General features: G+C 43.6%; 1 protein-coding gene across 4 annotated transcripts in view; it reads left to right on the top strand.

Moving 5' to 3' along the window:
- Positions 1 to 14,284, top strand: part of CDH20 (cadherin 20) — a 216,579-nt gene extending 202,295 nt beyond the window's left edge. For 3 of the 4 annotated variants that reach the window (XM_030810311.1, XM_030810310.1, XM_030810312.1), the window contains 3 exons: positions 3,553 to 3,670; positions 8,505 to 8,756; positions 12,700 to 14,284. In XM_030810311.1, coding sequence (XP_030666171.1) covers positions 3,553 to 3,670; positions 8,505 to 8,756; positions 12,700 to 13,205 — 876 coding nt within the window. In that variant the 3' untranslated portion in view covers positions 13,206 to 14,284. The remainder of the gene's footprint in view (positions 1 to 3,552; positions 3,671 to 8,504; positions 8,757 to 12,699) is intronic. The other variant, XM_003264289.4, reaches the window with a different exon arrangement.
- Positions 14,285 to 15,048: the final 764 nt, after the last annotated feature.

The raw sequence follows: 15,048 nt of genomic DNA, 5'->3' as shown, positions 1-15,048 counted from the left end.
TTTTAACTATCTCTCCTGTTTTTGTAGTCAAACAAACATAGTCCCCATTTCTAAATGCATCTTTTAATACTTTGTTATACAGTAATCTGAAGTACAGATCTTTCACTTCAAGTTCAGTCTGTCCCATTTGTCACCTTTAGGCCAACATACTGAAAATATTAACCTCTGATTTGGGCTCTGGGAAATGTTTTGAAGATTTTTCAAAAGCCTACAGCTCAGAGATACATCTGGTTTATAAAGAATCAGGCCTCCTTGTGTTTACTTGTTGGACACTGTCATCGGCTTCACGTCTGACAAGTCCAGATACATGCTTTCCTCTTAGTAAGCAGCCTTGAAGGAAGCCCATAAAGAAATCAGATAACATACTTGGTGATGGCCAAGGGCGGAATGAAACCAGCTGAGCAGAATGTTGCATGACAAGTGGGGCTGAGGAAGAAATCTGACCTGCTGGGAGAACAGAGAGCAGGAGAGGGGCCATGCGCTCCCAACCCAGACTTAGCAATTTGTATCTTCACTCACTCATGCTTTAAAGCCCTGTAAGCAACCAGCTCTGGGCCTCAAGCCCCAGTCTCACCAATATATACACAATACGCAGGCCAGATATTCTGAAACGACTTTCCCAACTATGTTTATCAAGTTATGTAGAATCGGGTGTGTGTAACATGCCTCAAGAAATATGTTACCTATGTGTTTGGCACTACAGGCAAGCTGAAAAGTGCCGGCTCTGTCTCCTGGCGGCATAGGACAGGAGGGTAATCCCAGAGTGTGAGCAGCACTGATACGAGGATTGGCTGTGGGCAAGTTGATCTCCATTACTCTCCTGACCCTCACCTTCCTGGCAACTCCATTCCCCCTACTTTCAGGTTCAACAGTTGGGGTCTCCAGGAGGCATACCCTGAGATGGAGTTCCAGTATAAGGTGTTTATTAAGGAGGGTCCTTGGGGCCAGCACCTGTGGGAGGGAAGCGAAGGAAGCAGGACTGGGCAAAAGAAGTCCAGCTGCCATGCAGACTAACTGCCTCAGCTGACTTCTCAGAGAGTTCCAGAACTAGAGTTTCCCCAAATTGAGATGGGATAGCCAGACCTGTATACCATCACATTAATTAGTCACTGGATGTCTGTTGCCCTGGAAGGATGTGACGACCGTGGGTGTCTTTGTCAGTTTGCATTGCTATAAAGGATTACCTGAGGCTGCGTAATTTATAAAGCAAAGAGGTTCATTTGGCTCATGGTTCTGCAGGCTGTACAAGAAGCATGATGCCAGCATCTGCATCTAGGGAGGGCCTCAAGCTGCTTCCATGCATGGAGGAAGGGGGAAGGAAGCCGACATGTGCAGATCACATTGTGAGAGGAAGCAAGGCAGGAGGGGAAGGTGCCAGGCTCTTTTTAACAACAGCTATCACAGGAACAAACAGAGTAAGAACTCAACCCATTACCAGGACGACTGCACCAAGACATTCATGAGGTATCCACCTGGATGACCCCGACACCTCCCACCAGGCCCGACCTCCAACAGTGGGGATCAGATTTCAACATGAGATTCCGTGGGGTCAAATACCCAAACCATAGGAGTGGGGAGGTGGCTCTCTGCAATTGGCAATCCCCAAAGGGACTGGTATGTGACTGGGGGAAAAATCCTTCACTGAAGGGGGATCTGAGCAACACAGTGTCCAAAAGGCCCCCCTGATGGGAGCTCTCCCCACTACCACCCCCAGTTATTTAATCTTCGGCATATTGTGAGAGTAGCTTTAGCTCCCTTAATTTACAGATGAAGAAATACAAACTAAGCAAGCCCACCTGGGATCTCAAACTGACCTCTGATGTCCCGGTTCCTATGGTGGTAGAAGCACAGCTGGCTTTTAAACAGCAGGATTGGCAAGTCTACAGGGCTGGGCCCAAGATGGGTAGGAGTAGTCTGTGCTGTTGCTTGGTACAAGAGGAAACACATATGAAGGAGGCTGCCGTTCAATACCTCTTCTGTATCCCCCTCAGCCTGCCAGCTCCCGTTCCAGTCCTCTGTTTCACACATATTTAATAGCTTTTACATCATGGTCTCCACAGACTTCATGCAACTTACTCCTTTGAAAAACATTATGGAAAAGGCAAAACTTGGCCAGTGAGTCCAAGAGGAAGCCACCTGACCTCCTGCTCTCCCCACTCCCGAGTTCTGCTTCTGACTCGTCTATTCTGTACTTCCACTCTGGGGATCCTGTGCTATCTTTGCTAGCTCTCCCTCTTGCCAACAAAATGTGACTCCCTGTGACCCATTCCCTCATGTCTGTTTTCTGTTAACCTGACATGGCCAGTGCCGATGTGTCACTCACTTCTCTTCAGGTCATGGTCATTCTTAAATAGGGGCTTCTCAAAGACAGCAATTTAGCCCTGAAATATTGGGCCAGTGATGAGGTTAAGTAGATGAGGTGAGAAGAAAATATGGGGTCAAGCAGGACTTTGCGGCACCCGAGCCCTTTAACTCAAAGTCTCTTATTTTTTAGACTGCCTAGAAACGGCTGGCCGTGGTGGAAGAATATATGTTATATTGATGTCTAACATCTGAAGTATTTAGGTAACATTTATCCTATGCCTACTAACATACTCAAGCCCAACCCTAAAGCAAAATTAAATCCCGAGGTGTGTGATGGCATGGAGACTGTGCAGGGAAGTTTCATATGGAACAGGAGAGTTCCCTTATCCCCCTTGCAGAACAGGGGTGTGCCCTGCTGCTCAACCCCTAGGGGGAGCATGCAGACGGGCAGGTGCAGAAGCCATGGGGAGCACTTTTGGGCACTGGCCCCATGGCTTCAGCCCACTCCTGAAGCCCAAGTGGGCGTGTGTTACAGTGTGCTTGCTCTCAGCTATGCCTTCTGCAGATGGCTTGTATTAGCTCAACAGACCCTCTGCCTTATCACAAGGACAGAGGGCCAGTGTGACAGCCGGAGTTCTTGCCCAGTGAACTGGAAGAATCAGATCACACGTGGGCTGGAAGGCTGAGTGCAACGTTTATTGAGTGGTGAAGGTGGCTCTTAGTGAGATGGATGGGAAGCCAGAAGTGGGGGATGGAGTGGGAAGGTGATCCTCCCCCGGATTCGGGCTGCCCAGTGGCCAGACTCTTCTCCAACTGTGTCCCGGGCTGAACTTCCCTTGGCATCCGCATCATTCCACCATCGCTAGTCTGCCAGTGTCTGCTGGTGTGCTCCTCTTCTCCTCTCAACATCCAGCTGCTTGTGTCTGTGCCCGCTAAGGTCTCGGGTTTATATGGGTACAGAATGGGGGGCATGGTTGGCCAGAGTGGTCTTGGAAAATGCAACAGTTGGGCCCGAAAACAGGAGTTCCTATTCTCACTTAGATCCGCAGATACAGGCCAGAGGATGGAGCCCTCACTAGGGACCCTGCCCTTCTCTACTCAGCATTTCCCTGCCCCTCTCCCATATCAATGATATCCTTCTCATAAGGTAAAACAACCCACCATCGCATTTCCAGGTTTGGGATTTAACTGGGCCCTGGTGCTTTTTCCTTTGGCTCCAGCTCACCTGATTTCATGTCCCTCCCTCAGCTGATCCAGACAGTGAGTGCAGTGGACCAAGATGACCCACGCAATGGTCAGCATTTCTACTACAGCTTGGCTCCTGAGGCTGCTAACAACCCCAACTTTACCATAAGGGACAACCAAGGTAATCAGGTGGATGGTTGGCTATCTATGCTTTTCTACAGCATAGGCCAGCTACTTTGGGTTACTGTCTTATGCAAACAATGTCAAAGGCTACCTGCTCCTCACCAGCAGGGAGGATGTTAATAATTAAGTGTCTTTTTTTTTTTTTGAGGTGGGGTCTATGTTGGCCAGGTTGGTCTTGAACTCTTGGCTTCAAGCAATCTTCCTGTCTCAGCCTCCCAAAGTGCTAGGATTACAGGCATGAGCCACTGCGCCCAGCCTCACAGTGTCTTTTAAAGTTTTGTTTCAGAACAACAAACACAGAGAACCCTTTGCCAACTCTAAAACTCATTCAGTCAGTAAGTCGACAGATGTTTACTGAATGCCTGTCCTGTGCCAGAAACACTGCAAAGCACAGAGGCAAAATCCTTCATTTCCACTGGTAGAAGCCCTGTTCATATGTTCTGTAACAATGGGAAAAATCTGAGAACAACAGAAAGTGACCTAGGATAAAAAAAATAAATAAATAAAATAAAATAAAAAATCCTGGGGGCACATTTCTAGGCAGAGATCAAAGCAGGAAACAGTAAAAAGCTCTCCAAACAAAAAGGAGACAAAGGATAAGTAATAGAGATAACAAAGGGCAAATACAGGACCATAAACAGTTTTGGCACTGAAACAGCTTTATTACTTTAGGATGATTAGAGACATACTTTCAGGTAGGGTTCCCTGTCCAGAAACCGCTCCCCGCTATAGCTTTGATGGAACAGAATTCTAGGCCCCTCTTTTCCAACAAGCTTTCAGACCAGCTAAGGGGCTCATAGACCCAGCACACTCTTCTTTGGGCACAGATGGGAAAAGGAAGGACTTTCGTTCTGTAGCCAGATGATTTACTTCAAAAGAAAATAAAAGGTCAGGGCAATGGAAAAAATAAGTTAAAACTGTCAAATGAACCTCATCTGTTGTTAACTCTGCTGCCAGCTAGCCATCTGACCCTGGGAAGGTCATCACTCTCGAGACTGCAGTAGCCTCATTTTCATTCCAATTCTAAAATATTGCCACTTTGTAAAAATCTAAGCAAAGGGTAACCAAAAGTCATGACTAGGTTAGGCATGCCTGGTTTTAGTTTCAAACATCAGTTATTTGAGATTAAAAGTATTACTTCAACCCCACATGACAGTTTTCTGCTATAAAACTTGAGAATCTCAAACCTGTTTTCTTCTAAATGCGAGAGCATTCTTCTAAGTCATCCCTTCAACCTCCTACATGTCATCATAAAAACACTATAATAATTCTGGAAGGATTGGTAATACGAATTATAAAGACAGAAATACTTCAATTAAATATCCTGAAGTTTTTATTGGGTCAAGATTTTGAACTATTCATTTATCTGCTTCGCAGGGAAACTATTCCCACAAAAAGTGCTTTCAACCTAGGATTGGCTTTACAAAGGCAACCCTGGGGGGAAAAATAACACATTGTAACACATTATATTTTTTTCTTCAACTGTTCAGCTAAGCTATCATTCTAATGAGTGAAACAAAATGCAGCAAAATGCTGCAAATTTCTTAAAGAGGACTTTGGGCACCAATTTATGGAACCAATTCCTTAAAAAGATGGGCCACCAGCACTGGATGACTATAATAAGACATGACTCATCTCTTGGAAGGTTTCCCAAAACAGAAGTCAGCACATCTTCAACAGAAAGCATGAACTCTTAATCTCCAAATGACAATTTATCTCACGAGTATCCTTTACTGAGGCTCATTTTAAAACTGAACAAGTCTAAGCACAGTGGCTGACGCCTGTTACTCCAACACTTTGGGAGGCTGAGGCAGGAATCTGCTTGATACCAAGAGTTCAAGACCAGCCTGGGCAACACGGCAAGACCCTATCTCTGAAAAACATATTTCAAAAATTAGTCAGGCATGGTGGCACACACCTGTAGTCCCAGCTAGTTGGGAGCCTGAGACAGGAGGATCACTTGAGCCCAGGAGTTTGAAATCAGCCTGGGCAACACACCAAGACCCCATCCCTACCAATTTTTTTTTAATTAGCCAGACATGGTGGCATGCACCTGTAGTCCCAGCACTTGGGAGGCTAAGGTGGGAGGATCACTTAAGCCCAGGAGTTCAAGGCTGCAGTGAGCTATGATCAGACCGCGGTACTCCAGACTGGGTGACAGAATAAGATCCTGTCTCTAAAAAAAGCCACCACAACAAAAACTTGACTAATATAGGGCAGATCTACTGTCAACTACCTCTGTTCCTGTGCCTGAAACATGATGTCCTTTTATGAGCAAACAGGGCACTACCTCCAGTAAAGCCTTTTTTTTACTTTTCAGCCCCAAAACATTATGAAAAGAATTATGTGTATATAGTACTTTACAGTTTCAAAGTATTTTCCCATACCTTATTTGATATTTACAATAATTCTGTGAGGCTTTAAGGAAGTTATTAATCCGTCTGATTCTTATTGTCCCATCTGACAGATGAGGAAAGTAAGCAAATGGCCCAAGACCAGAGAGTCAATAAGCTGAATAAGCATTAAAATTGGGATTAGAAATTGAGTCCTGTTTTACCATGCCCCCCACCACACCCCCGCCCCACACACACAGTGTTCTGTGTCACCTTAGGAAAAAATGCTGTTTCCAAATAAGTTACTAAAGCCCTCATTATCACATTCAACAAAAATTTTCCAAGTGGCTACTATATGCCAGGCCCCTTCCAGCACTGGACTCAGCAATGTGATGCTCTGATATTTTTCTTTAATCTTAAATAATTCTTAGATCACGAAATATATATATCATAGGTATAATACTTTTATGAATTTCGGTTCTACTCAGACTTTCTAAAAGTCTCGTGACCTCGCCTGGATTAAACCAAAAAAATAAAAAAATAGTTCTGATTAGAGAAAAACCTGCTTTCTGAAAAAACAGGCAATTAAAACTACAAAGTGGAATTGATAGTATTTAGGTATTAAGTCTGGAAAACAGAAAGGTGCATGAGTTGTGTGGTAGGTGGAAATATGAATATAATCCTCAGGTTGGCATCCTTTCTCCATTGAGAAGAAAATAAGAAGTAGCCTGTATCAAAGCAGGAAGAGATTATGCTTATCTGAATTTTTTTGACAGTTAATATTACTAAACTAAATAAGCAGTTATATAGCACAATGGAAGGTATGCATGTTTTGGAGACAGAGAGACCAGAGTTCAAATCCCAGCTCTGCTACTAACCAGGTTAGTGGCTTCAAACAAATAATAAAATCACTCTAGGCCTTACTTCTATTTCTGAAAAAGAGTAAGATTATTACTATCTCCAAATTGTGAAGATGGAGTGAGATACTGCATGCAAAGTGCAGGTACATGGCACATGAGCCTTTAGTAACAATAGCTGTTAGCATAAAAAGCAGGGTGGAGGAGGAAGAGTTAATTAAGGGGTAATGTGTTACTCAGAATAGCCCAGGTTGTGCTATGGGAACAACTACCATGACAATCTCAGTGGCTTAGCACAACTACAGTTAATTTCTTGCTCACATACAGCCTACTGTGTGTCTGAGCTCAGTGTCCCAGGCCGCCCTGCTCTGCATCTCACACCCTGTGGTTCCTTCTCAGTAACTATAGCAAGGAAAGAGCATGGAGACTCATACACCAGCTCATACAGACTTCTGCCTAGAAGTAACACAAATCACTATTGCTCAACTAAAGCAAATCACACAGACATATCCACATTTAAGAGGATAGAAAAGTATAATCCTTTAGTATGTCCAAAAAGGGAAGAAGAACCAGAAATATTGATGATCACTAATAATGTTTTCTTAGGTTAGGCTCTCAGAATTTTTTGTGATGTTCTATACTCTTTCCTATGGAATATGAAACACATCCATGGGACCTGTGTTGGTGGTATTAGCTCTGAGGATCACTTCTTGCATGTCCTACTACATCTCTCAAATTTTTCCTCTGCTGAAAATAATCTGAGCTTTGCGAAAGTATATCTACTTTAGAATTCAAACCTACTCCAGGAAACTTGAGAACGTAGATTTTAAAAACGAAAACTCCCACAACACAATATGTGAATATAAATGTAAACACACACACACGTACACATCCCGACTTTGTAGAAAATATCTAATAATTTGACTAATCCCCTTTAAAACTGGAGGAAAGATTTCTAGTATTGATCAGGAACAAAGTTTCACCAAGTTCATACTAACTGCTTAAAGTGAGACCACCAACCCAGGAGAAATAACAAGGTGTGTCATATGATTAGGGGATTTCAAAGAAGCTTCTACTAAATGAGCAGGTTCTTTAGGAAACACAGGAGTTGGTGACTGCATTTCAGAGGCATAAAAGAAAATAGTAAAAGACGTGAATTCCAGCCAAAGTGGCAAAAATAAGTAATCTGCCACAGTCACACGGGCTCCTCAGCATTCTTTTCCGGGAGGCGCAAAGCAGCACTGGGGCCTTGGCAAGCTGCTGAGCAGGAACAAACAGGGACCACAAGTCACCAGTGATTGTTCTTTTCTGTCAAGCTTTCCCAGGGACATTTTTGTTAGATCTGAAGTCTGACAGTTTGCCTTGGGCACTTTATGTCACAAAGGATAAGACAGATTCAAAAAAAAAAAAAAAAAAAAGGCTTTCTCTTCTAGGCCTCAGGCTTTTGCCTAAAAGCAAGCAAAAAGCGTGGTTTCTGAATCCAAATGCTGATCCAGGCAAACCCGCCATGGCTGACCACTACCAGGGAATATCTCACTATCCTCTTTCCTTCCTACACCCTGCCCCTGCCCCCTTGCTTTCCTCAATCCAAGAAATTAATTCATCTTCCCTTTTCCAATCCTGGAACCCCTCCTTCTTTCAGACAACACAGCGCGGATTCTAACCAGGAGGTCTGGTTTCCGGCAGCAGGAGCAGAGTGTCTTTCACTTGCCTATCCTGATAGCAGACAGCGGGCAGCCCGTGCTGAGCAGCACAGGCACACTGACCATCCAAGTGTGCAGCTGTGACGACGACGGCCACGTCATGTCCTGCAGCCCAGAGGCCTACATGCTCCCAGTCAGTTTGAGCCGGGGCGCCCTCATTGCCATCCTCGCCTGCATCTTTGTCCTCTTAGGTGAGTAAGGGGCTGCTTTCCCTTCCGTGGAGTCCTGCCAGTGCTCACTCAGACATCTGTTCATTACCTTCCTGACACAGCTATTCAGAACTGGTCTTCCACACCTTGCTTACTCAAAAGGTGGTAGAGTGAGGCTGCAAAAAACAGTAAAGAAACTGAGGACAGTCCCTTCCTCAAGGTGTCTGTGGCAAGATCAAAGCACATACACTTACAAAGTATCTACTATGAGCTGGGGCACCACACAAGGTGCTAGGATTAATAAAACAGACAAGTCCTGGCCTTCCTGAGTTTACTTCAGAACAAAGCAGGTTCATTTTGACATCATAGAATCAAAATTACAATTTAGACAGGATTTGATGATCACCTCTTCTAACCCCTTCATTTAAGTAGTAGCTAAGTCACAAATGGGTAAGTGACAGGCTCAAAACCAAAGTCAGAGGCAGAGCCAGGGCTGAAATGCAGGCAGGCCATACACACTGGGCACCCCTGTGGCTCAACGGCACTGCCTTTCTCCTAAACGCTCATCCCGATTCTGGAGGTGGTATTACAGGGAAGGGAAGAGGGATAAGGTATCCTGGCTGGACAAGTGACAGGGATAGATGCCATTTCAAACAGGGCAGTCAGGGAATCCCTCACTGATAAGACCTTTGAGCAGAGAGCTGAAGGAAGTGATGGTGTGAACCACACAGATTTCTGGAGAATAAGCTGTTTGGAATGATTAGTACCCCTCCCAGGCACCATGGCCATCTTACCAGGAACAGTGACTAAACAGGGTCAGTTTGCCTCTGCTGATGAAATAAGGACATAACAGGCTAGTAGTGGGAGAGCACTACTGGGGTAAGGAACCCTTCCTTCTTCCTCTCAAGTCATACTGCAAGGTGGCTCCCCAACTCCCTGGTATGTAAGGCCATCCTTGCAATTCTTTTCTAATTCCACACTCAAAAACAGTGAAACAAAAACACCTAAACCAACTCTTGCAAAAAAAGAAAGTACCTGTACGTATATCCTTGCTCTTCTTATTGAACTAATCTATAGCATATATATCATGCTTAGAGAAAAACAGATTTAGTAGATACTAGTATTATTAATATAAAAGAAATCCGAGTTTTCTGATGGAAAAAGCCCTGAGGATTGAAATTAGAATGGAGGTACAGAAATTCACATACACCCTTGATCCCAAGTTCACCTCTATACCAAGAGACAGACCAAAGAAAGAAGTTCCCGTGTAAAATCTCAACACTTGATTTTCTAGGTAGGTCTGTAGAATGTGCTTCTCAAAATACATTTAAAAACCCAACATGTGGTTCAATTCTGTTGTTTTAGTTCAGTCCTACGTAAAGAGAGAGAGTATAAATAAGTAACCTTTCTAAGTTCTTGGATCCCTGTGTCAGAGAAAATTGTTACGGTTTCTGGTCCCCGACTGCATTGACAAGTAAAACCTCCCTGCAATTCCTTGAGTTTCCATAAGGTGGCATTGGGAGTCCTTTAGCACAGAAGTGGACAACCTGTAAGAGGCCTTTGAAGAAACTTGTTCCTGGGAGGAATTTCCAGACTGGCTGTCCTTACTTCTATTTTTGGAAAATGTCGAAGTTAAAAGTTCACCCTGGCCCACAAAAAGCCATCATTACAGAAATACTGATTTAAAGAGACTGGCTTGGAGAGGCTCTCAAGTTAAAAATGGTGTGCAAGGGACAATTTATTTTATCCCTTCCCACCCATGATGATGTATTGTCTTTTGAACTGTACAGAAAAAGTAAACAGTTTTCAGGAGCTAAATTGAGCAGAGCTGTCATAAAATCCTCACAGTTTTAAGTACCCTTACTTCTAAGAGTACACATCCCACATTAAAAATAATTCATTAAACTTTAAGATTTGACTTGCATTTGTCAACAAAATACTATATTTTATGGACAACTAAATAAATTAATTCTGACTTTCTGGGTTTTTTTTTTTTCATGTCTCATATATGTATCTAGTTCCTAGAAAATCTCATAAGCTCTACGCACCGTGCCTATAGTACACGAAGAATAAACCATCCCTAGAACTAATTCTCTTCTGTCAGAGAAGCCTTTCAGCTGAATAAGACCATCTTCCTCAAAATCTGATTTTCAGGGCATTATGTAATATTTGTTATTTAAATTAGATTACCTAAAAAAAAAAAAAAGACATGTAGCAATCTTTATTTTTCAAGAGACAGACTAGTTCTATATAAACGGCCTAATTCTCCATGACCATCAGAATTCTCTCCAGCAAGGTACTCAAAAGACTTCCAAGTTTGCTTCCTAGCATTCTCCGAAATACCGCCCCTACCACTTCAAGGTCACCTCGGTGAAGCCCTACCGAGTCTCCCAAGTAAAATTCACTGGCCCTGCCTTTGTACTCTCCTGGTGACACTTGTGGCTCTAATAGCCCTTATCACTGCCTGACTTGCATTATCAGCATCCATAAGCTCCTTAGATTACAAGCTTACAAGAGCAGAATCCATGTCACACTCAATATTGTTTACCCATTGCTTAGCATAGAGCCTTAAAAATATTTGGGTTTAATAACTTTACTGAATCCTGCAAACACAGCATGCTCACTTCGAACCTCACGTCTCCAACCTGCATCAATCCAAATCACACTCCAACCTTTCACGCTTGATTCAAGGCCACGCTTCCTTAGAGTCCTATTAGTCTCTTTTTCTCTAGGAATCCCACCCTCCTTTTAGTCCACGCCTCGTATTTTTGCACACAGGGAAAATACACACGAGCATATCATCGTTTCCTGTGTATGTTTTGTCACCAAAGCTATCCGGGAAGATATTATGTATTAATGTCATTAATTGCAATTTATAAAAAAGCACATCTACATCCAAAAAAATTTTAAAATCACTGTTGTGAGTTTTATTAGTCTGTCATCTTTTACTGCATGTATGAATGTACTCCACTTTTTCCCCTTGGATAAACTCGGGTCTTATTTTGCAGTGCTGTCAAACTGTCACTGTTCACCAGCTGTAACAAAGCACACCAGAAAAAAAAAATCAATACCAGTTCTACAGCTAAAACCTCAACACTCTTCCTGGAAAACGTTTTCAGTCAGACAGATAAATAGCTCAATGCGATTATCTCTATCTCTCCTTTAAACCCCGGCGAACACATTCTAGGGGGTAAAAATGCATTTGTTGGGATAAAATTTTATCCAAACCTCCAAGGGCACATCTAACAGTGTGGTGTTTCTTTGATAACATGATGAATTATATAAAATGCTACCGCTCATTCTCTCCCTTCCATAAACACCCTTGGGTCCAGAAAGCCACAACCACCTCCCTAATGAAAGGCTTCTCTGAGGAACCTGAGTTTATCGGACCCCAGGGATCACTTATGTTCTGCTGTTTTTCAGAGGAATAAAAAGACTACAACTTTGGTGCATACTTACTATGTGTGTCTCTATGCATATTAAGACATGATTATATACAGAGTAGAATCCTATTAAGATGCTAATATACGGAAGCAGAAATCCATCTACATAATAAGACTTTCACATTACAAGAGGAGAAATGTATATTTATCATCATATAAACAGAGCACGTGATCTGGTCCTTAAGAGTATGTTGGTCCATAGCAGGCCTTCGTGCTTTGTTAATGGGATTTTAAATTGGGTGTTAGGTGTAGACACACACAATTTCAAAACAGCAAGCTGATGTTAAGCGACTATATGCAACTTTTTCTAATTAAACCATCTGAAGAAATACAGGGCTTCATTGTCCACAACCTGACTTACAGAAAGAGAACAAGGTGGACTTAAATTAGAACTCCCCGAGGTTTCAGATATCCAAAAGCTATCTCTGAGCTCTCCACTCGGTAGCTCTTCCCCTACCCGTGGTGAATCAAGACTATTTCTACTCACCGCACACACAGCCACATCTCCTCGGTAAACAGACTCTCCCTTTTGTTCCTGGCAGTGCTGGTGTTGCTCATTTTGTCCATGAGGCGGCACCGGAAACAACCATACATCATCGACGACGAGGAAAACATCCACGAGAACATCGTCCGCTACGACGACGAGGGCGGCGGCGAGGAGGACACCGAGGCCTTCGACATCGCCGCCATGTGGAACCCCCGGGAGGCGCAGGCGGGGGCCGCCCCCAAGACGCGGCAGGACATGCTGCCCGAGATCGAGAGCCTCTCGCGCTACGTGCCTCAGACGTGCGCAGTGAACAGCACCGTCCACAGCTACGTGCTGGCCAAGCTCTACGAGGCCGACATGGACCTGTGGGCGCCGCCCTTCGACTCCCTTCAGACGTATATGTTCGAGGGCGACGGCTCTGTGGCCGGGTCGCTGAGCTCCCTGCAGTCGGCCACGTCGGACTCGGAACAGAACTTCGACTTCCTGACGGACTGGGGGCCCCGCTTCCGGAAGCTGGCCGAGCTCTACGGGGCGTCGGAGGGACCCGCGCCTCTGTGGTGACGGAAGCCAGGAGGCAGGCGCGCGTCCAAATCCAGACGTTCTCCGCGGGTGCTTCGCGGACAAGGTGCAGCAGACCACACGAGCAATACTGTGCTGGAGAGTGAGAATGGGGGTGAGCAGGCGAACAGAGCTCTCTCTGGATCAGCTTTACTTGGGTAGATTAAGTTAAATAAGCAAAAGGAAACCCAGGAAGAAGAGGGCAGAATCTTTAATTACCTTTTTTTCTTTTCTTTTTGATTTTTCTGACACTGTGTGCGAAGACTTGGAGTCCAAGGTGTTATGACAAGAGTGGCTTTTCTCTGCCATTCGCTAAGGCCTTTGTCACTTTTCCACCACAGAAAGGCTCTGGCCTTGGATACAGAGATGCCAGTTGAAAGCAGAAAGTTCTACTCTCGTATCTGTTTATCTTATTCTCCATTTAAGAGTTTTGCTGGCTCATCAAACCACAGAAACCAACCCACAAGGAAGAATAAAAAACTTTTTACTCAGTGAAATTAACCTACTTGTTCTGGGATGGATGGAATTTCCCGTAACCCTTTTGAGACAAGGTTAAAACTGAATCAGCCTTGCATGGGGGTGGATGGGTGGGAGGGTGGGTGAAGGAAGAGGCATTGACTTTATGCTCAAGTTTAGTGGCTGATCCAAGAGATGTTGGCATTACAGCTCACCCAACGCCATCAAGTTAGAGTGCTCGTGTCTCCTCTCAGCTCTTTAACTGTGCCCCTGCAAAATTGTTCAGAGTGAAACCAGAAAGATCTGCCTCTTTTGCACTGTAGATGTCTCTTCCATGTGCCAAATGTGGAGATTAGATGCTACAAATGAAAGCCAAATAAATAAAAAAGAAGTATCTGACAAAAGCATGGGTTAGCGGGCTTTCCTAATCTGTGTGAGGTCAATCCAAGGGATGTTTACATACTGTAGATAACCTACTTGAACAAAAATCAGTATTATAGAGAATAAATGGATGTAAGAAAATTACATGTACAAGTTTTGTATATTTGTTAATAATTTTGGTAATAAATATGATGTACTGCATCTCAGTACCTTAGCATTTCTTTTAATAAAAGTTAAATAGAAGGAAAAGTCTATTGTGAATTTGTTTAATTGCTGAACAGGTAGAAGATGACTTTGTAATCCTGATCTAGCCTCAGGCTCCCGGGGTTGGGGCTAATTTGTAAGGCAAAAGCAATGGGAAAGAAGTGTGAGGCAGCATTCTATTTCAGTCGCTAACCATATGAACATTATGGTTCAAACTGCGAAGCTTTTAATGAACACCCTCCATTTCTTCATCCCTGAAAAGAGCAAAGGGTGGTTTGGTTCAGTGTATCAATGATACAATGGTGAATTTAGCCCATATTTTTCATTTTGCAAAAGGGTATTACACATAACCCCCAATGAGGCAGGCTACTGTGCTACTTACATCTCTATTTCATTGGCAAATTGAGCTCACAGATGGTTGAAACCATATTTTATTCATCTTTCCTTTTGCTACAATAGTTAGCATACTCTTCTGCATACAGTAGGTGCTTAACACTTTGTGGCTACATGATGGGAGGGATCTCTATTTGACATTCTATTACTAAAAAATATTTTACACAACTATCCTCACAGTTAAGGACAAATTGTGAACAAAATCATTTCCTGAGAGCCTTGATTATAGCAACAGTTCTCAAATTTCAATGCATCAGAATCACTTGAAGAAATTGTTAAACTACCTCACCCCTAGAATTTATGATTCAGTCGATTTGGGGCAGTTTGTATTTCTAACATGTTCCCAGGAGATCCTGATGCTGCTGGTCCAGGATCCACATTTTGAAAACCTCTGGTATGTAGTTACTCACTC

Source organism: Nomascus leucogenys, chromosome 4 (genome assembly GCF_006542625.1).
Source record: "Nomascus leucogenys isolate Asia chromosome 4, Asia_NLE_v1, whole genome shotgun sequence".
In the NCBI taxonomy this organism is placed as follows: domain Eukaryota; kingdom Metazoa; phylum Chordata; class Mammalia; order Primates; family Hylobatidae; genus Nomascus; species Nomascus leucogenys.
Note: the sequence above shows the minus strand (reverse complement) of the source record. Positions and strands in the feature narration are given on the sequence as shown.